Source organism: Aptenodytes forsteri, unplaced genomic scaffold (genome assembly GCF_000699145.1).
Source record: "Aptenodytes forsteri isolate BGI_AS27 unplaced genomic scaffold, ASM69914v1 Scaffold482, whole genome shotgun sequence".
Lineage (NCBI taxonomy): Eukaryota > Metazoa > Chordata > Aves > Sphenisciformes > Spheniscidae > Aptenodytes > Aptenodytes forsteri.
The window spans coordinates 518,579-542,084 of record NW_008795046.1 but is presented as its reverse complement, the minus strand read 5'-3'; the positions used below and the strand labels follow the sequence as shown (position 1 = coordinate 542,084).

Here is a 23,506-nt window from a genome sequence, read left to right as displayed (position 1 = left end):
TGAAATAACTGCTTCTCCAGCCCCAAGAAACAGCCTCAGCTGATACCAAGACAGGACTCAATTAATCATTAACAGAGCTAGTGAAGTTTTGCTCCTCAGGGAGGGTTCATAAATTCTTTGCACCTGCAATGCACTTAATACTTGCCCGTGCCGGGCTCAGAGTAGTCAGTGGATGATGCCAAACCCAGAATTACGTTTTTGACACCCAGCTTAGATGCAGCTAAGCTTTTTTTTTGCTCCTGGACCACTCCTCCCTCCCCCTTTCAGATTCATGCATAATAGGTATAATTACAGTATTATCAATACATTGATGGGTTTTGCTTTAGCTATTGCTGTGTGCAAACAGTAGCTAGCTTCCTTTTCCCCCTATGCAAATTGTGATGCTCCACGTGGATACCAGCAAACAATGTAGCCCAAGTCAAGTCATAACTGAAAACATCGATGATTTTAACATTCAGAAAGGTCCCTGCTCACAGAAATGTATAGAATTAATGTCCCTAAGTTCCCTTGTTTGTTTAAAAAAAAAAAAAAAGGGCATTGCCATGGCTGGGCAGTGTCCTTTGGGAAAACAAATTTACTGTTGAGAGGACAGCAGCGCATTATTTCTTTTTAGCCCTTTCAGAAGACTAAGGAGATCTGTGGAAGCTCCTCACATGGGAAACCACAGCATGACTTCCTACCAAGTCCTCCCTTTACAAGGTCTTTGAACACCAACTTCCTTAGTTCAGGGAACCAGTGTCAAGTTGTAGGAAACAAACTGGAGAACCTTCACCAACCTCTGAAAGGTTCACAAGGAATGGCATGTGTATGCTTCTGAGCAAAAAAAAAAAAAAAAAAGGAATTACAAACCAAGACATGGATTATTTGTCATGTAATTCATGCTGGGAGAAACACAGAGAGTAAGAAACCAAGCAGGCAAAGAGGCGACAGCAGCAGTGCAGCACACCTAAAACTTTAATCTTTGTTTTTAAAGAGTACAGAGTTGAAAGTAACACTTTATTCTCCTTCCCAACTTCCCATTCTCTATCCCATCATTTCCTAAGTTCTCCCTAAAAGGAAATATTTCTTTGTTGATTAGTTTGACTTCCCTTCAAGTGACGCATACCTGTTAATCTCCAAAAGTAGGCCCCGATTCAGTAAAACACTTGCACGTGCACTTCACTTTAGTCCACTTCCACTGATGGCAACGTTTAAGTGTACATACTTGAATGCTGTTTTGAATAGGGATGTTTTTACTTAACCAAAGATGGGGGGGAGGTATATTCGTGTGGTCTTAACGGGGGAGGGGAGGGAGGGAGGGAGGGAGGACATACAATATACATCATCTTGTTCCCAATTTAAAGGTAATTTTAGCAGCAGTCAGCAACTGACACATTGGTAAAATCTCAAGCAGCAGCTTAACCACAGAAGTGTGTAGCAGTAAGAAATCCAATGACATTTTAAAAAGGGTAGCTCTGAAATCACTGCTGAATGCCAGTTAAAGCAGCTTCACGAGGTCAGCCAGACTTCTAAGTTTAAACACCCCCTGGTCCTAATGCCATTAAGCAAACACGCTTCTTTAATTACAATTATATAAAGGGAGAGACTGGCAAGACAATACAAAAAAATATCAAGAATGGGAAAACCTACAGAGTTCAGAAAACAGGATTCTGGAAAATTAAAGTGTTTGTATTTTATTTTACATCGTGGGCTTTCACTTTTTATCCCTTTGAAATACATTTAGTTTTAAATTAATAAAGATCATAAACTAATAAATTGATATGTTCTTTAAACAGACATAATAAAAATTCAGACATTACACCACAGGACCCATCATTTAAATATCCCAATAACAGAATAGTTAAAGTGATGCTGGCTGATGTGAGGATAAAATGCCTAGATAAAAGATGTCGTGGCTCTAAGGAAAAGTGTGGATTAGAGGAGAATTGAGAGTGAAGCAGGTGATGCTTTAGTCTGAATCTGAACTGTCTCGCTTGTTGGTATGGTACTGGCTGACTGCTTCTTCCAAAGGAGCCATTGTACCATCCAGCCGCACTCCCATTGGTTTTATAAGCTCATCTCTGGAAGAGATTTAAAAAAAGAACATATATTAGCATATGCACACATATCAATTCACATGTGTATAATACAGTCACATACAGTATATGCTTCAGTACATAATGAGCCTTTAAAAGGAAGTTATTCCTGCTAAAGCCCTCTGTTTTGAAGAAAGAGGAACAAAAAACCTTCTAAAATAGGTGGGAGGGGAAGAGCAGGACAGATAAAGACTTCATTCATGTAGGCCAAACCTACTTAGCCAATTAAAGACACCATGAAAAGTCAGTGCCTAATAGGCTCAAGACAAGGAGCAGGTTCACTGTTTTAGATACACAAACTAGCTTTTCTTCTAAGAGTTCTCCGGCAGCCATTTCTTCCTAAAATTTCACCTGCCATTCTGGCCAATATATGCCCAGGCAATTAAAACAATGATTTGATACATATTCATCTTGTTGAAGGACATAAATCAGTTACGAGAACTGACTCTGGCTATACCACTACTAGGGGTGTGTAAGTACTTGTTGATTCATTTAAAAAAAAAGCTGACTGATTCTAATACTATTGCTTCTGTTTGTGGCAGTTTAATTACAGGATTGACAGCCATTTTAATCTCTTCAAAGCTCCAAAGGCCTCTCAGCAGCTAATCCAATTATATCTACTCCACAAGCTACAGCCTCATCTAAGAGATGATTAATTATTGATTAAGCCAATCAAAAAGTATTAGCAAAGATTTATTTAATCCTTACTTTTTATCCCCTCATTTATATGTGGATTATGGCAAAAGCTGTAAGGGCAAAGATAACATTTTGATTTTCTGCTGAAAAAAAAAAAAAGGAGAATACCTCTAAATATTCAGGAGTCACCTTAAATAAAGGAGCGGAGGCTTGATGTCAATTTACCCCTCGCTTGAAAGGCAGCCCAGTAAAACTGCCGATTTAACACACATATACCACCCTCCCGAGCCACGGATAATAAAACTCCATCACTCAATGGGGCTGCAAAGGCATTTCATCAGCTCTCTGCCTGGTCTGCACTACTGCCTTGGCTGACAAAAGGGACAAAAATTGCTTGTACGCAGCTGGCAATCTAACCTTAACACAACTATAGGAACAGCAAGAAAGGCAACATCTGAATTACACGGCATGCCTATGCTAGATATTGTACAGTCAAGCAGCAGTTAAATCAAGTCTCCAAGAGTCTTTTTTGCTCAGGAAGAACAGAGACCAGCAAGAGAAATGCAGCTATTTGCGTGGATGTGGCAATCAGGTACTACGGTGATAAGCTCACAAATCCCACTGCCTGCAGCATTTCAAAACGTGAGAAACTGGACCCGGAGAAACTGCTGCGGTTTGGCTAACCAGGTCTGGGTGGGAAGCTGGGGGCCAGGGAAGGAGGTTTGTAATGACCATACTCGAAGAGCACAGGCCAGACTCTGTCTGTGTGTGTGTGTAAGAGTAGGATCTATCTTTAAATAGACTGCAGATAGCTTGCCATACTTGAGGACTGACAGCAAGTCCTCTTCCTTCAGGCAATGCGACCTATAGTATGCAGATTCTGCCCAAAGGAGAGCACTCTTAAGTTTTCAAGTATCTGCTGGAGATGTGTGTGAGAAGAGATCAAAAGAATACTCGAAATCAGACTCGAAAGGGCTCAAAAAATGAAGACTGCAGATCTAGTGTCCAAACAGGACCAGAACCCTCCCTGCCTGCTGCAGGGGTCCCCCAAAGGCAAAGCCAGAGTCCTTTGGAGTTGCGTCTAATAGCAAAGACTTTTTTCACAGGAAAAACCCCTCAACATCTAAGGCCTTTTTGGCTTTTAAACTTTAAACACCGTAATACAAAACAAGCGTCCTTTGAAATCTGTAATCAGTCTTGCAACAATCCTTCAGCGCCACTTATTCAAGTTCAAGTCTCAGTAGTGATCTAATACACTTATTTTTGGAGAAGAATCACCTGAAGTCCTTGCTCATATTTTTTAAGTCCTAAAAATAAAAACATAGCCACAAAGAACGAAATTACCTTTGCTTGCCCTCTAAGCTGAGAGGGTCCTAATTTTTTTTTTTAAAAACCACAACACATACTCTTAGGTTGCAACATTTAACATTGCAGCCAGAAGTCACAGAATCACATAATTTACTAGTAATTTACAATTTATTATTGGTAATAAGTAAAGTATAATGGCTAGTGAAGGATAAAGAAACAGTTCAAGAAAAAGGAAAGCGAAACACGGGAAAACAAGGTCCCAAGGTCCCCTTATGTGGGGACCTCCCTCTCCTCACGTAAGGATACTTATAAGATATCTGTAAATATTATCAAGAAGTCCTAGCTCATCATTTGTCAATTACCAAGAAATAGCTCTTTCTCTGCAACTTCCCTTTCGTGCTTCACTTTTACATCCTGCCACACACACTCCAGAACTTGATAGAAACTTTTTCTCTCCCAGCAAGTCACCTGCGGAGACACTGAACACCAGATGCAATAGACAAGACACATCCATATGCACAAGTCTTCGTCTGTGGTTTTTGTGGGAGTCTTTTGGGGATAAACGTACCAAGTTTTGTGTGACAGCGTAACGTAGAAGTCTGAGTCACTGAAGTGCATTTGTACCTTCTTTTGTGATACTCAAAACCCTGTTTCTCAGCTCGCTGTACTCATTTTGAAGTGCACCATTATGATCTGTGCTGTACTGCATTTGAGGTTCGTTCCCAATGCATTTCCTCCACTCTAGACTTTAACCACGAGCTAGGCTGATCTTGCCCTTCACAGAATAACAAGGATGTTTATCAATTACCTTTCTATTCCTGCATGAGCTTCCTGCTTTGCAAGTCCTTGAACAGGATGAATGATGGTTGTTACAAGTTTTCTGTTCTTTCTCTGCATTAGGAGGCTGAACTCCATACATCCTTCCTCAGACAAATGCTACCCAGTAAAACTGAACTGTATGAAGACAGAAATATTCTAGGCCACCAAAAGAAGAGGCAGGAGGAGAAGCAGGGATCAGCCTATTTTTTTCCTAACCATAATCTAGTCCTAAAATGGTGTAAAACATAGCATCCTTTCACTGGTGAAGACTTGACTGCAAGCTCTGAACACTACACAAGCTTACTCCTGTTTTTCAAAGAGGAAAAATACAGAGGGACACAGATGAAAAGATCTGGGCTGCCTACGAAGCTAGCTTCAGAAGTTTGGAACAACTATCTGCTAAATAACAGAATTTTGGGTAGGATTGCAAGAGGCATCACTTGGCTAACTTCAGTACCACACAACAGCCCACAGAGCTGATCCTTACCGGGTATGAACGGTTTCAGCTCTGCCAGCCTCAACAATTCGCCCATTTAGCACTGGCTGCTTAGAGACCTCAACTTGGGCTAGCTGAGGGTGCGCTTACTGTTTAAGGTGAGGTACATGGTGGCAAGGGAAGCACCAGAAACTGGCATGTATAGCCTCAGAAGGCAGTTCAACTATCCAGAAACTGGATATTTATGGTACATCTATAGGGCAGAAGAGACATCACTTCAGCCCAGCAGGTGGCAGCAGGAATACTTCTGTATCCATGAAGATATATACAAGTACACAATGTGCATATTTATACGTATTTGAACATCCTTATGTGACCTCCCATATACTCAAATACACCTTGCAACATTCATTTTTCTAATGCAAACAAAGCATTCTATTCAAGTGTACTTAGAAACACACCATAATTAAACAGTTGGTAAAATGCATTCTCTCCTTGCACTTCCAGATCCCCCAAGAGTCCCTTCAAATATATCTATACAAGTTCTAGCTTCCTGCTTGCCATTTAGCTTGATAACGACTCAAAAATCATTCCCTTGTTTTGAAGGGTAACTCTTTCTTGTCTGCTCTGTGTGCTATAGGGCAGTATTGACACATGGAATTAATGATGGTGTCCGTAATGAAATAGCCATCATGTAAACACCAGTCTGCTCCTTTGATAAAATGGCATGTTAGGGACCTATTCACCTCCTTATAATTGAGTACTACATAATAGTTCCGATCCTTTCATGTAACATTACTTTGTTCTATGATTAGAAAGGGGAGGGAAAAAAAAAAAAAAAATCTATGTAACATTGCCTTCTTCATTCACCCTATGATTAATTTTGTGTTTTTAATGAGTATGGTTGCTTATTTAGACAGGTTCTCTTACATAGTCGTTTTGTTGACTTCTGTTCAATGTACAACAAAACCCAGGCTGTGATAATTGAAGACCATTTCATCAGCAAAAGGATTCTTGCTATTAATACAAGGTTGGCTTGGAAAAAGCATCCTGACATTTTAAATTAGTCAATTAATATACAATTCTATCTACCATTTATAATAGAAAAAATGTTAGCATTTTTTCCAGACATTTTAATTAAGACATAGTATTTCCAATAATCTATGATATAAACAGACAGACTATCATACAATACTGATTTAAGGTGGCTAACTTGCTATTTTGTGAAAATGAAAGGCTGAGTTAAATCTTTTTGCAGATTTGGTGAGTTTTTCAAAGCTCAAAGATGTGTATCACGTACAGAGGACACTGATTTACAGTCACCAAACAATTCTCAATGAATCAACAAGATAGTATTGACTCTTACTGCAGACAAAGCCCATAGAGTTACTTCAGGGCCAAGTTCAGGCATCCAGCAAACTACCTAAGTAACATCTACATCTCCCAAGAGCTGCAGTAATCAAGATTTTTCATCTTCATTTACACTCATAATTTATATATATAATGATTTTTAAAAGTAATCTCATCCAGCCAAATTTGAGCAAAATATTAATTTCTATAAAAGCTTTTGAAGAACCCAAGTCTATGTTAAAATATTGGGGCAGGGGAAATGGATTCACAAACAATATTCAGCTTTCCCCCATACATTTTAATAAAACAAAACTGCATGATTAATTTTTATTTAGTCTTGTCGATGGTCAATTACCCCATGAACAGGCCTAAACACCAACAACCTAACAGAATAGAAAAACTTTGGAAGTAAGACCTGAAATGACCAAAAGCATGGATCAGTTTTACATCACCTTAAAGCAGTTTCAATTCTTCAGTGCCAATGCTGAAAATAAAGAGAAACTTGGAGATCAAAAGTCCATTGGCATCTTATGGAACAAGGGAGAAAATGCCACTTTATTACTTATAGTTTCAATAAACCTGTACAAAGGGTACAGTGTAAACAGTAAGCAGCCATTAATGAAGGCTGTAACTTTTCAATGAAGTAGTGCTGTTTTGCAAATTCGTTTTCTGAGTTCAATCCATCATCAGGTAACTTTTCAAAAATGATACAGAGCCAGTCAAAGCCAAATCTAGAACACCCCAGTGACAGACTGGCCTGATTATCCTCATTAGTCAGTAAGGGAAGCTAGTTTGTCAGTCCTTCAACTTTTTTTTTCCCCCCATACCTTTTTCTCCAGCAAAAGCATGCTAGCTCTTTAAAGCTTAGCTTCCATTACAGGGACAATACAAGCGTACTAAGCAAACCAGTTTCGCTGTACATCACGCAAGTTCACTCTAAGTTCTTGTTCAAGTTACACAGATAAAGTTACATAAACTCATTCAAGATTAGAAGAAGGAGCTGCTGGTTCCCTGTCCGACTTCCCCCCCTCTTATAAGCAAAGCATTGCACCAAACTGAAACTGCTCAGTTCATGGTATATGTCACCTCCTACGGCGGCAACAACAAAGACCAGCAGAAGTAGGAAACCTGCCACTAGCAGCCTGCCTCAAAGCAAGATTCAAAACCCAGAATCAGCCGAAGACTCCTATCAAAACAACCTCCAGTTTAAATTTGTAGGTTGCAAACCGAGGAAAAAAAGTGCATTCCACTGGTAGATTTAAATCTCTGAAAACTCCCAGCACTGAAGGGCTCAAGCTGGAGGCAGAAGTGTTCAATTCCAAAAACATGGAGGGACTATCAGCATGTTACTAACCCTTTCTTCCTGTATACAAGACTGGCAGCTTCCCATTTTATTTAACATCTGCAAAACCCACAATTGCACTCAATTACATTCATTAAAAACGTCCCACAGCCTCCCAAAACCAAAAGAAAGTCTTACTTTCTTTCTCCTTCCTGCCAGCATTCTCCCCCCCCCCCCCAATTTTCAGTAGAACAAAAAGGGTGGGAAGAACAGTCAAGTGATTTTATTCATGTTATCACAGCACCTAAAGGGGTCACATCAACAACACTGTCCCACAGTAATCACTACACTAAAAACCAACCAAACAAAAACCTTACAACAAAGAGACTCCCGGCCCTGAAGAGTTTGCAGTCGAAGTACTATAGAAGAAACTGCAGGTGGATGTAACTGACACAGAAAGCCCAAGGTAAAAGTAATGCTACTGGCCAAGAGGATAAGTAGTGACACAGGGCACCAGCTGCTTAATTATTGTCAGCCTGTAGCAGGCAACACAGCAGGTGTCTCCAATCCTCCAAACTGAAAAGGCTCTTATGCTACAGTAACGCCATTTGGATTTTTTTGTGTAACTGCTATAGTGATAGCAACTGACTTGTCTTCAGTCTTAGTTTATCTCCGGTCTCAATCTTCCTTTTAAAAAAGTTTTAGACCATTTAGTCATTTTATTGTGGTCCCCCTAACGCTCAGCATCTTAATTGTCTAGCTTACATAGCCATCGTTCCATTTTACATAGTAGTTCAATTAAAGATTACATGTGCATTGCATTTTCTTCTCTTCATTAAAAAGACTGTAACATACTACACTTGCTTTCCATGCAAATACTCTGAAAAAGTATCCAGTTACTTCACTGACAGTCTCAGATCAGTTGTTCCAAGATCCTTCCCTGCTTTTGCTCCTGCTTATAATTCAGTCTTTGTCAGCTAATATAAAATCCAGATTCTCCCATATCTTTTGCTGTATTCCTAACCTTTGATAGAGATGTAAAAATACTTGGTTTGCTGCATTTCTCTCAATAGATCTTGTTATTTGATATCTACAGGCCCTCACAAAACACAAACACGCTTCTAGCTGTTGAGTTTTCCCATGTTTGAAGAATGATCCACTTACATATTTACCTGAATTCCTACAGCTCAGTTAAATGGTAAATTAGTATTACATTAAGTGTTCCTCAAGAATGTAAAACTTGCTTACACAGAAAACAAACTACAAGCAATCACTCTAATATGGCTACAAGTACGGGGGAAGAAAAACCAGCAAATTCTAGGCATATTGAGTCAGAGGAAAAAAAGCTATAGCTAACAGCACGGGTCTGTTCCCTTTTTGTATGTAGAAAGTTATAAAATAAAAATCAACTTTCTTTATCAATAACATACACCTTTCGTGTCACATTAAGTACCATTTTCTTTTATGGCATTATGTCGGTCATTTAAAACAAATTATAAAGGCTCATTTGTAATCCAGTTCACACTTATTCTAATAAATCCACAATAATTCTTAATTGTAAATTCCCTTTTGATTACTCTATTATATAATTTATGGCTTCTGGTGACAACTATTTTCACACTGTATTTGTTCTTCATATAAGCAGCAGACATAAGTAGTTACCATGAGATGCTGCTCATTGTCTTGGGGAAAATGAGTACATTTGCCTTTGGCTTGGATTGTGTCCCATACTTTAAAAGGAGAAATCCTTTTCACTATTATCAGCCTATCCATTTAGGAGGCAGGTCCCCTCACCACCAGATCTTCCCGATTCTGTCCAGTCCTCTCCAAAACAGGTTTCCTCTGAAGTCCTGTTACATATCACTCTTTTCTTTGAAGTGCTAAACATTTTTCTCTGCAGTTAAAGTCGTCCTAATCCTGCAAAGAAGTTGATTATAGCACTATTTTGAAGCACTAGACCTTAGTAAAGAGCCAGGATATGAGCTGCCTCCCTCAAAAGCAGCTATAATACAATACCTGGAAAGTTTATCAAACATGTTGACAAGCTTCATAGCTTCATATTCTTTTTGTTCTTCCGTCATTTCATCCATCGGATTGGGCATTGGTTCTTCTAAGTGACCAGTGATAAGGTTAATGCTGGAGGTGGAAAAACAATACAGTTTGCATTTCTATAGAAATATGTATGTAAATTGCCTATCTTCTTGATAGGTGGAAAGAGGAACGCACTAACAGAAACCAAGATTAACACTGTCTGAGCTGCACATGAAAGTTTTTACTAGAAATAGCCAGCGTCCATATTTATACCTTTTTTGTAGCCTTTTCCCTTGAATTACAATATTATCTTGTTGATTCACTGTATTAATTTCTTGCTAGCTACTCAGAAATGCACATTCCACTAGCACTTGTTATGTTATAACCCATACACAAGCAGTTTGAAAGCAGGGGAATAATGATGGTAATAATGACAACGTCATTAGTAATAATGACATAGATGAGGAACTGAATAACAGATACATGTTTGCAACTAATTCTGTACAGGCTTAATTTAAAAAAATATGGACAGGTTCCAGTTACATTTTCTTATTCATGAAGAACCGTTGAATTAGCTTACTATTCACCTCCCATGATGATTTTTCCTCAAACCAAATTAAGGTTACTTTGAGAATTTATAATGCCAGTTATTTTCACTGTTAAAACAAGTGAATGGCGATACACAAATGGTAAGTAACAAAAGCAGATAAATAGTTTTAAAGAACGCTTTCAGGGCAAATCACCTTTTCAAGCAGTTTAATCACAAACATTTAACAGCAATACAGAAAATCAGATGCATAAAGCAACTGACAATTCTCTTGAATGTTTCATTTAAGTGTCAGCTTTTATAACTAAATAGATGTCATACTTTTACTTATATGCATATAACTGAATGTTAGACTTTTGAAAGAAGAGCAGAGACAAAAGAGCAAGAAAAAAAATATCCTGAAGTGCAGAAATAAAAAAGAAACCTCCTGTTTTAGAGTTCTTTTCTTAGCATAGAAATGCAATATAATTCCTGTAACTTCTCCTACATTTAATCCTGTCTTTCATTCACCTTCCTTAGTAAGAATCATTCAGTGAGCCACAACCCCCCCCCCATATACCTAATCATGTCTGTCTAATTCAAGGAAAACAGAGTAAAGTGGAAAAATAACATGCTTCAGATGCCCACTATCAACAATTTCAGAACCTACTTAAAATGGCATCAAATCATAGATGTAACATGACAAACTGAAACCTTTAGCACCAAATCAATTACAATTAATAAAAAAATCAACAGACAGAGCTTCTATACGATCATTGAATCCTTCAAACAAATATGTTGGATTCCTGAGGTGTGACTTCTACAGAAGTTATTTTGCTCCTTCCATATTTACCTATGTGACTTACTCGATTCTTTAGGAAAATTTTAGTACCAGGCAATCTGACTGACTGAAACTAGACCTACTGGTTTGTTCCTTTTTTACAAAGTCCCGCTTAAAACCTTAAGCCACATCCGACACCTTTATTTTCTCTGTTACAGAGATATACCCCACAAACAATAGTTAGTAGTTTGGCAACTTCATGTGAGTTCCTGGAAAATCTGGGGCAAAAGCCATCCTTGCTAAGTTTGTAACTATAATTTTTTTCTACAACTTGCTCAATTTATTCAAAAATCTCTTTTCACACTTGACTTTTGAAGTTATTCAGACTCATAGTCTGTAAAGAAAGGGTCCCACCTGAGAACTCCCTCAAACTTCCTCATAGTTACAATGATGCAAAGAATTCCTTTAGCTTTTTTGCTATGGACTTGCCCCCTTTCTCTGCCTACTTACATCTCAACCATCTAATGACCATATACATATTGCAGGCTTCCAGCTTTTGATGAACCTGTGAAGATTCTCTTTATTCTTAATGCCTCCAGTAAGCTGCTCTTCAAAACCTTTTTGGTCTGCTTTGTTACTCTTTTACAGTATCATCTCCAATAACCAACTTTACTTTCATTTAACAATTCCAGCTTTTTAAGTATCCATTTAAATGGAGAACACACATGTACTCTGAACCTCTAATATGCATCTTGAAACTGCTCCTAGACCATCCACAAACACTTCTCATTTTTGTTTCTTATTTCTTTTTGACAAGTTTTCATTTTTACATAGTTCCCCTTACTGAAGTTAAATCATTCTCATTGTGAATTTTTTTTTTTTTTTCAGCCATCCGACTACATGATGGTCACTATTAGAGGCTGGTTTCTCAATACTTAGACCATGAAGTCAACAGGAGACAGTAGTTAATATAAGCACATGTAATTCCAAAACTGGCCTCTCTGGAAAAGGTGAAACAAAAAAATTATGTCAAAACATCTAAATTGCAACAGGACATGCAGAACTGAAAACAATACTATACTTTGGCTTTGCAGATTTGTATTCTTCTGTATCCGTATCTTCATCGTCTGAGTACCAATGATCTCCTCTTCCTCCTGCTAACAGGCCCCTTGCTGCCAGCAATCCTGCCGCGTTACCATAGCCTGTATATTTTAACAAGCTGTCAACTGCAAAGAGTGATACAGAAAATTATTCAGTTATATTCCGTTACAAAACAAAAACCAGCATAGCTTTAAAAGAATCAAGAGTTACAGCAAGAGGCAAATATACTAATTACAGCAAGACCTTATATAAAAGGGAGAAGAAGTAGTAATTTTTACCTCTCTCTTTACAAAGAACAAAAAGAAATTCTGCTGCAATTTGCTTTACTCCAAGGTCAACATGTGTCATAAGGCGCACAAGCTTGTTTCTCACTGTTGTGCCAACTTCTGGACGATTTGATACATCTCTTAATGGAGGCAATACCTAGCAGCACAAAAAGAGGAAAACCAGCATAGAATGCATGGCAATACCTATCCAATCCTTGCAGAAACAAACACAGTCAACAGAACAAGAAAATACTGTAAGCTCTGCTCCTTCAAAAGAAAAAAGGAATAAAATCAACCCAACTATGCTTACATGCCCTAGTAATGACTCTTGCTTCTTAACATACTCAGGCCTTCTGGTCTGTCATCCTGGGCAGAAGAGTACGCAGTCCCAAACATAGACTTTAAAAAAAAGACAACTATTAGGAGTTTAAGAGCACAAATGAGTGTCCCAAAGTAGTTGGCTAACAGGCAGCAGTAACCTCATGTTCTTTGTTTCGCCTGTTTTGCTCAAATATCTGTCAAAAGCACTAAAAATACCAGCTTAAAGAAACCTACAATATTAACATGATGTGTAATTTATACAGAACAATGAATATACTTATAGTGAAAAAGCAGGAAAATAAGTCACATTGCAAGTTCTACTACCATGAATTTCAAAAATCGGCTCTACGTGTATAGAGGAAATGCGTACTTCTCCCAGAAAACACTCTTTTAAAAGCTGAAGATAAGTTTCAAAAAGATTTTGGAGAAAACACTATTTAACATTTCCTCAAACACACTATTTTCTCATTAAATGTCATTAATATTGTTAACTTCCTGCCTTTCTTGAGGGTTGAGTTGCCTGAAATACAGCTGGTTTTGCAACCTAACTTCCACCTCCTTGTGCATATGCATTCAGACTCAAAACCTACATTAGTTTTTTCACATTCACAGGATATGATATGATCTGCAAACAAATCTGGGCTGTAATATAAAATATTTAATGGTCTGAAGACTCCTGTAAGAATTATGGATCTTCAATGTTTTACTTGGGACTGAAGCCAAAGATGTCACTAATTGTCATAAGAAATTGCAGGTCCTTTGTCTTCTAGGTGTCTAATGCAAAAACGTCGTGTTCTGTGCAAAATTACTGCACAATTACTACTGAAATCAGACTCACTGGGAACTGATACTTAAACAAATGAACGCTACAGTATTAACTACTTTGAAAAAAACAGACCCTGTCTTTTTCAAACTAGGTATTCAAACAATTAGCAAAAACATTTTACTTTGTCCCTACTTACTTTCCCCAATGGGGATAGTACCATGGCTGCCATTTCACAGTGTTGTAAGAATGAACTAATGTTTTTAGAATACTCTAATACTAATACAGTGATGAGTGCCATAGGACAGTCCATGAGGAAATTAATCATTCTGTCTTCAGATCAGAATTTGAATAGTGCACAATAAATAAAGCCTAAGGCCAACACTTAACAATGAGGATAATTCAAAATATCAAACATCCGGTCATGCAATTAGCAGCATCCATCCATTCTGTGCACTCTATGAGGCAGTGGTAAGAGACAGCATGCAATTATATCCTGACATCTAGACACCAAGATGTCGTGAAAACATGCAGACAACTTCATTTTCTAACTTCTGAACATTTGGCTCTGCAACTTTTTTTTTTTTGTAATTTAACAGATTAGAAGAGTATCCTAGGAAAGAACTGCTGTGAATAAAGACAATAAACACCAAGAACGAGTTTCTTAAATTCCTCAAAAATGCTTTTCTGGTACAGGTGAAAAAGACAGAAAATATATGCAAAATATGCTCTTTTCCATTATAAACTCCATTTATGAATTCAGGCGCAGCTTTGATCTGGGAGCGGCATCTAAGAGGCAACCCGAAAATCACTGCAGCTTAGGAAAAAGAACATTTCTCAGCTGGTTTCAGCTGTCTCTCCCTTGCTCACCTTTTAACTTTTCCCCATTCAACTTCAGGAAAAGCAGCAGAACAAACAGAAAACACCACAACCAACCACCAAACCATAGAGATCCTTCAGATCTTTAACCATGCTTTTTCCTGTAAAAAGCCTACCCGTAGTCTGTACCGTATTAAACAGCTCGTTTAAGAGACCAAGTGATGAAGTGTGCCTCTGCTCCAGGACAGAGTTTTACTCTGACAGAACAGCTGATACGCATTGGTACACAAGTTTCAATTCCAGTGACTCCTGCCTGCTGAGGTCAAACGGAAGCTCAAGCAGAACCCATGAAAACACCTGCAGCCTCACTGGCTACCACACAGCTTTGCAAAGTTTTATTAACGGCACTGATGTTTTTTTGATATGCTGGATGTAAGGGGACACACCTCACGGAGTTCTTTGCCCCTCTGTCACATGATCCACGGTGACCCACATTAACACAGCTTTACAATACCTCTAATGTTATTATTTAACAGCTCTACAAAAGGTATCGTGGAACTTAGGCCATAATATCTATTGATTTACATGGCTGAAAAATTATTTCTATAGCTGACAGTTGTCAGAGACCTAACAGAAAAAAATACTGCAGAGAACTTTGTGGGTAATTTAATATGAAACCATTCATACTTTTGAAGTATCAGTGCCTTGCACTGATGTACAAACCTCAGAAAGTTTATCATTAGCTTCATATTCAAATTTTGATGAATATTTTACTTACCTGAGCTTTGATAAACTTCCTGATATTTCTATGAGTTCGGCAGCATTCAGTTAATAAACTGAGAACTGGAGTCAGACCTTCTCTGTAGCTGCTTCCCTAAAATAAAACCAAATACAAATAAAACGTTTTTAAGAGCAAATTTTCCTTTACAAATCCTATCAACCCTTCAATAAAGTCCTATATGACAGCCAAAACATGAACTTTACATAGATACAAAGAGTCAAATGTTCATCCTCACACACACACAAGCATGCTTCAGATATTCATAGGAATTTGTTCTCAATTTTGAGGTGTTTCACAATCTAGAAGCAAGGACATCCGTATTTGTGCTAAATACTGTCTGAAGCTTTACATATGTGCACTTTTTGCTTTAATAAAAGAGGCCCCTTTTGTGAAGAATCTTTGCAGCCCATACCTTGTCTATTCTCTTCTCCATGAAATCCAGTAAAATTTGAATTGCTCCCATATTCATACCATTGTATTTTATATCTGTTTCTTCTTGGGATGATGGACTAATAAGAACATCCAAGCAAGAAACAGGAACATTGCTTAAGAGGTTGATTGCATTGCTGAAACAGATATTAAAAATTCATTATTCATTTGGAAGAAAGAATTAAAAACAGAGTACAACTCACCATAAACTGTTTGTACAACTGCAACCAGAAAGAGGCCCTGCAATTCAAACAATGCTTTATTTTCTACTCTCTGGGTTTTAAAGAAGGTGGCATGCATTATCGCCTGAGTGCTGGCTCTTGGAACAAACAAGGAAAAAGAAAAACAAAAGCTCCAAAAGCTATACTGCAGCAGTGCATTATTACTTTCAGCCCCCACAGTATCCTATCCCATAGGTAAGGCACAGCTTCCAGCAGTGTGTTACAGCAGCTGATCTTGCAGGACAGCAGGGGGAACTCTCACATTGATTTGCAGCGGTCAGAGTTTTTTCCTCCTTGAAACTTAAAACATTTTACAACACATCCATATTACCATCATTAACGTGACCAAGTACACCACAGAAGACATTTCCTCCTCCTGTAACAGTGGGGCGTGGTGGCAATTTCTCAGGTCCCCTGAAATATTTTCACTTTTCCTTAGCTTGTAGCGTACAGGAAATATAGAAGGCTTTTAACACATTTAAAAAAGATTCAGGTTTATTTACTAAGCACTACCTTTCAGTAACTGGCAGTCTGTGCATTCTACAAAGCGCTTCCCAAATATCCATTAAGTGATTTAAATTAGACCACAGGGTCCCTCCCTCCTCTTTAATGGAGTAAGATGGAACTTACTTTGCAAGGGTCTCTTGTAAGGTACACATCCCTTGAGTTTGCTATCTATCCTGTTCTCATTATACAGACTTGCGTCCGTACTCTTCCTGAATATGGGGCTAAATTACACAGGTGCTGCAAAAATTAGAATTCTGTCATTATTTACTTGCTGATACCTAACTAAACTCAAAAATGGATATATTTAGAAATACTACAGAACTATTTAGGCTTACATATGCAGACCTCAATGCTATCAATGAAACTACGAGCACTGCTGTTTCAAGGATTGGCAAAGTGTTCCAAGAATAGAGAAAACTTTTCAAACGACTTCATTTAATGCTTTTAATAATATCTGCTTAGAAGCTGCCCTCAGTTTTTATGTTATTAATATAATTCTAATAAAGAATTAGTAAAAGAGAAAGCAAATCATGGCAATCAAACATAACAGGATTTCTAACAAATGTGCTGGGTTTGGTCTGATCAGACTGGGTGGCTGTTCCACATTGTGCCATCTCCCTTTTGCTCTTTTAGCAATTGAAATTCAGACAACTTCTACTTTTTGGAAAGCTTGTTCTCTTTGTTTTGTTTCTAATTCCTGTTTAAGATACGTCTTTTATATCATGGAAGTTATTCCTCTCCAATAATTCAGGAATAGTCAGAAACAAAACAGACTGAAATTCAACAAATATTTGGTGGCTTCATGTCTTTCATTAGAAGTTCTCTTTTTACCAGTTTCTTATTAAACAACCAAGTTCCCAAACACCTACAAAATTAATTTTCTGGATCACTGTGTCTCAGCTATTCTTTTCAATAAATGAAGCCCGGCTTTCTGATCTTTGTCACTCCACTGACAGTTTTATTTGTGGTAGAGGAGTGTATGAAATTCTCCAGCTACCAGGAAGTCAGTGACTATGCACAGATCTGCACAATAGTGTTTGCATTCCTACTCCAGGGGGTAGAAATACTGCGTATATTACTCTCCCCTTTTCGGCTTCCTAGAGATCATTAATCACTGGGACATGACATCCACCCACTCATGCTCCCAGCCCCCTCCTGATATGCAAATTCAGAAGCAAAGGCCTATTTAGAGCTGCTGAATGCCTTGATTAAAACCTCGTTAGTGGGCAAAAATGGCAGTCACTCTAATATGTGGTGCTTTAAGCTGTTCGTACCCAAATGTGAAGTAATGACATGACAGAACCACAATAATGACAACAATACCAGGTACTAAATTAGCTAAGGTATTTTTATAGGTAACTTCTGCTTATTTATTAGAAATAGAGCCACACTGACAATCAGTACATCACAGCTCAGGGCACGTGTCCAACACCTGATGCTCACATAAAATAAATCCTCAACTTACACATTCAGGGCACAAGCATTCATACAATGATAAATCCTCAACTTACACATTCAGAGCACAAGCATTCATACAATGTGCTGTCCGAACCCTTCATTTAAGCATCTTACATTCTGCAGATTTATAAACTTAGAGAAGTGCAAGTGATCAGCAATTCTAAGAAATACACTTACGCCTCCCTGATGCTTCATAAAGTTTATTCTGCATTCAACACTGCTTATATTTTATTCCATTTTTAACATTATTTTCGTAATTGACTTATTGATAGGCTCCAGGTGGAAAGCAGAGCGAGAAGTTACGCTCTGCTCTCTGACTCACACCTCATCTCTAGCAATAAAGATTGCACGGTCAGAGTCCAGCATACTGAACACCCGAATGATGATACAGCCCCATTTTTTTAGCTATGCTATGCCAGCTATAGACTGCTAACACAAGTTTACTCATTCATTATTGAAGCTCCTATCAGGACTGAAAGTTTTGCTTGACCAAATACGTCAGGGGACTGAAGTGGGGCCCTCTGATCCAGGCCCCTGATCCCTCTGAGGATTTGCAGGGGCATTACTTCTGACTATACCTTTTCTGTTCCAGAGCTGCCTTGTGATGAATAGTCTTGGTGGAAAAGCGTATTAAATTATTCAGCTTTTACTGCATCCTGTAGCATTCAAAGACAAAACTCAGGTTCTGCAAACGGGCTGAAATATTTGAATAACAAAAGTCAAAACCTGTGCAGTGCTCTTCCAGCATGTTAAAAAAAACCCCAAGTATGACATAAATCAAAATTGAATACTACATGCAGCAATGCCATACTTGCATTCTTTCTTCTATCAACTTGAGCTAAACAAACTAGCTACAGTGAGCTAATGGAGGGAGAAAGTTGTTTTCCCAGCATAACAGAAAGACTGATGCAGTGCTATACTGAGTCTGATGGAGAAGGGGAAACAACTGAAGTAACACAAGGCAGTGATAACCGTCCTCATTTCTTTTCTGCTTCCCCCTCTCTGAATTATGGAGAATCCTTGCCTTGACTTGGTGTCTTCATAATGTCCATGTGGGCAACATCTTTACACAAAATATCCCTTCTGACTGAAAAAAGCAAGGACAGAAATCATACCAATACTACATATTCTCCACAGCTGCCTCCTTCTATACGTAAAGCCCTTTTTGGATCTCATCTGCAAGTGTTTGCAAAAGCTAAAACCAAAAGGACCTGCATAATATGCATCCTTTTGCAATAGCACAAGATAATTAAATTTTACAGGGTGATATATTTTACAGGGTGATTAGACTAGTCAGGTTAATGAACAAGGAAACAGAACATGTTTTCACGGGAAGAGCATCAGCTGTATAATAATTGACCAGAATATCAGGCAGTCTTGCTGACTATGTACAAGCTTAAACGCTAAAGGCCAATCTCCTTGTAGTTGTCGAATTTGTCCAAATCTGGTCAATCTTCCCAGCAGTGGGGAACTTATTCCCACCAGTCCCTCCCTTAAAGGAGGATGAGAGCGCAAAACATCCACCATAAGCAGCAGCAAAAAGAAAACACTGACTGCCTTTTAGGACACAATCAGCACTAACTTCAGTCATGGCAACTACTGCAGCAGCATCCTAAATTATTCCAAAGTAGTCTGCACCAGCTGAGAAGGGCTCTGATCTAGGATTTTAGTGTTCATCTACTAAGACTGTTGATCTCGAAGAGCTTTCCAAGATTTTAATCAAGTTCATTTAACACTTTCAAGATTGCTGGGTGCGAAAAGCTATATCCTTCTTCCTGGAGACTGCTGGTTCAGAAGATCTTCAAAAGATCCTACACTTAGATATAAGGACACCTCTGAAGAAGAAAATGGCAACACTAACTTTCATTGCTTAGAGATAACATGGCATAGTGTTTGAAGCTACTGTACTGTCAGGCCCTGTGAACAGCTGACCTACTTGGATACAAATAAGGGTGTCACAGAAAAAAAACAGTTACACTGAACAAAGAACCACCACCTCACTAAATCTACTCTGAATTTTGGTTGAATTATTGGCTGCAAATACATAGCAAACAGTTGGGTGCAGGACTGAGGAAAAAAAACCAACGCACCTAAAACTGCAAGATGATTCACTCATCTTTGAAAAAAAAAAATAAAGATTATTACCAGGGAACTGATATTTGTACTTCTAATAAAGCAGCCTAGAACTATTGGAGATAACATATCAACTTGTTACTTCCATCCCAATCCATCAGAATTGCAAAAGTTACATATAAAAATCTCAAAATGCAGTTTTTCCATCAGCTTCTGTGCAAAACAACAGAAGTTGCATTCCACTTCAGTTTGCACTAGCCCTAGAACTTCCATATGTATTTTCATCCTCAGTTACACACACACACACAAAAAGATTACAAAAAGGTCAGCTTCATTATTATGGATAACAATCTTGCCAGCCACTTCCTCTCTGGAATAGTGGATATGCTAGATAAAAAGACAAATAATATTTTACTCTTTTAATAGTTTTTATAATTTCTCAGATTTTAATTTCTCAGATTTCCACTTTAGATTTTAGGCAAAGTAATTTTTTTCTATTTTTAAAAAAATAAATAACCTTTTAAAATAGATTAGTTCTGCAATTCTACCAACCTGTGCAACTCTTCAGTTTTGTCTTCAGTAGGGCCCGTGGTTAATAAGCAGTGTCGAAGGATGGCAGCCATGTAACGAAATTGATGAGATTCAGTCTATATAAATATAAATTATGAAGATATTTTTTCATTTTGAAGATTGCAAGTGGGGGTTTCAGGTCACTAGAATAATAAAAATTAAAGATGGAAAATACCTATTAGATCACAACATCCATCCCTATCAATAAAAGGACTGTACCTTAGAGTTCACTGAATGCTTAATGCAACGTAACTGTCATATGCTGGCCTTCTAACTAGGCCTTGTAAAAGTCGCTGGGGACTTTTTTCCAGTTAAATGAGCCTTTACTACCAGAAAACCCCGTTACAAGCATTTGCTCAATTCCATACCACTATTCCTAATATACCACTACTATCTTCCTTCCTGTATTTACACCCGGCCGCCTCTTCATCCATTTAGATTACATATGTTCTTCATTTAATTTGCCACTTCCTCATTCAGACCTTCCGCTGCCAACAGTTTCATTCCCCCACCGAGTCTGTTTCTTTTTCTAATTCACTTGCTTCTGTTCCCTTGATACCTTTTTCTCCATTTCGTTAATAACTCTCTCTACTCTCTCAGCAACCTTATTTGCCCTACTTTTGCTCTCCCAAGCAATTCCCCCTTCCAATCTCCCACCAGACAGCAGCCACACAAAAGTACACCAGTAACTGCAATCATTTAACTGTGTGTATCATTGTCCTCGTCCTTTTTCATTAGCTCTTCTTGGCACCCATCATATGTTCTGGTGTGTTTGACCTAGCACAAAGCACCCCACTGCATCTTTTGTAACATCAGCATCCAAATCTGCCAACTGTACCACCTGCAGCTCTTGTCTGGCTTTGCTACTTTGAAACCATCTCCAGTCATTAAATACTGGTGTTTCAAATGGTTCTCTCCCGCTTAGGATGGATCTCATTTAGTTTTCTACCCGCATGCCTAACCTCCCTGCTCTCCTTTTATTTTCCATCCCGTCTACTGTTTGTAGTCTCTTCAAATTCTGCATCTTCAGCCCACTTAATTAACATGCTGCTTACTCTTCTTACAGATCATTAATACTTCCACAGGGATACTTGCTAAGCAGAATGTCACCTAACATATCTGGCTAACAGTTTACAACTACTGAAGAGCTCCTTAATTTAAAGGTTCCTTGCTTTCAGGAACTTTTAGTAAAGAGTTGTTATATAAGCTTTATCTCAAAACACAAAATAAGCTTCTCCTGCCCCAGAATGTCTTAAACTCATACCAAAAAACAAAAAACCAACAAAAAAAAAAAGGTTACTAACACCAGAATTTCCTCCAATCTGAAGGAAATTTTCCTGACAGCTGCATGCTTGGGCTCTTTAGGGAGGAAAAGTTTTGTGGAACAAATCCTCCCTCATTCCGCAGACAGCAGCCACACGAAACCTCATCAGGTAACGCCACAACTGTGTTCCACCTCCCGCCCGCCCTTCCGCGGTAAACCGGGCTTTTCATCTCTCAAGATTCCCAGTATTTCATAGGAATATACCAACTTCAAGATCCAGATTTCAAAAGCTTACTCCTCCAGAGGTAAACATGTAATACAGCTTCATTTTCCAACTTAACACCTGACATTATTTCCTCCAAACAGAAAAACTTAATCACAAAGATGAAATTTCTCAAACTCCAAACTAGCAAACATTCATACAGCTGTGTTACATGCTTGACTTTGGGTAATTTCTCTCCACTCAAGTTTCTACCTCCAAAACAATCACTTGCCTATACAAAGAACTTTCTCTGACAAAGTTAAAGATATTTTTAATATAGGTTTAAGTCAGGAATATAAACAAGAGAAAAGTCCCTCACTTTCTTTATATTTCCTTGAAATTCAAAGTATTTGCTTCTCTTGTTTCCCCCCCCCCCCAATCTTAAATTTCAGGATTTCTTATTCAGTGTATCCTTGAGACATTAAAGCAAAGAATAAGCTTCAGACTTTTCTCAAGTTTTACATTCCTTAATGTTATGATTAATGTCTTATTTGCTGTTAAGTCCAATGCACTAAAGAGAACAATTATTTGTCAATTTTAACTACTGTAAGCTTCTGCTTAGCTTTATATGCTGCATATCTACAATTCCCAGTGAAAAGTAAAATACTGTTTTAGAGACAATATGATGTGGACTAAAAAGAAAGACTCCCTATATAATTCTATTACTGTAGCACAGACTTAGGTTATTCAACCAAAAAAGTTATCCTCATTGTTTCTGTTTATAAATTTAGGGATGCAACACATAGGAAGCATATTTATCTAAGAAAAAAAAATAGATCTGATGTTATAATAAAAAAACCCAAGAAAAATCTTACTCATTTAGATGTAACAATGAAAGTGTGTTTGGTTCTCGTACTTGACCTCATCTTAAAAGATCACATTTAAGTCTAAACCTGGTGTTGGGAGGATGTGAGATAAAGATATTAGAAACAGTACCACTCTTTCTTCAGAGTTATTTGTTAAAAATTAGAGTTGATGTGCTTATCATCATCTTCAGAAAAACAGAAGAAAACTAGGGAGACTTCTGAGCTCTAATTATTACCCTATTGCTATAGTCCACAATCTCCAGAGATGTAGCCATCTGATACACTTATATTAAAAAGTTTTTCCTAGCTGGCTAATTATTAGTGAACAGGATTTATTTTCTTCTGGAAATCTAAGACTCTTATGAAATAGTCTTCTTTGCATTTTTTATTTGAAAACATATAGTTCTAACTTGCATTATATAATCCAAGCTATTACACAGAAAATGTATGGATTAGATGTTTTGCCTAAGTAGTAACAAGAACAAAAAAGTTATTTTTTGGGAAGGGCTACATGGGAAGGGCTACAGATGTCATCTATCTGGACCTCTGTAAGGCCTTTGACACGGTCCCCCACAACATCCTTCTCTCTAAACTGGAGAGGTATGGATGTGATGGGTGGAC

The 23,506-nt window shown here is 38.0% G+C and overlaps 2 protein-coding genes across 4 annotated transcripts in view; both read right to left on the bottom strand.

Moving 5' to 3' along the window:
• The window catches only part of TMEM263 (transmembrane protein 263), a 315,606-nt gene that overhangs the window by 45,908 nt on the left and 246,192 nt on the right, over positions 1–23,506 (bottom strand). The gene's annotated exons all lie outside the window — the stretch shown is intronic.
• Positions 926–23,506, bottom strand: part of RIC8B (RIC8 guanine nucleotide exchange factor B) — a 38,233-nt gene continuing 15,652 nt past the window's right edge. Inside the window, exons 4-10 of the mRNA XM_009277016.1 lie at positions 20,536–20,630; positions 15,708–15,861; positions 15,293–15,388; positions 12,624–12,768; positions 12,326–12,470; positions 9,923–10,042; positions 926–2,060 (exon numbers count right to left, since the gene is read on the bottom strand). Coding sequence (XP_009275291.1) covers positions 1,949–2,060; positions 9,923–10,042; positions 12,326–12,470; positions 12,624–12,768; positions 15,293–15,388; positions 15,708–15,861; positions 20,536–20,630 — 867 coding nt within the window. The 3' untranslated portion in view covers positions 926–1,948. The remainder of the gene's footprint in view (positions 2,061–9,922; positions 10,043–12,325; positions 12,471–12,623; positions 12,769–15,292; positions 15,389–15,707; positions 15,862–20,535; positions 20,631–23,506) is intronic.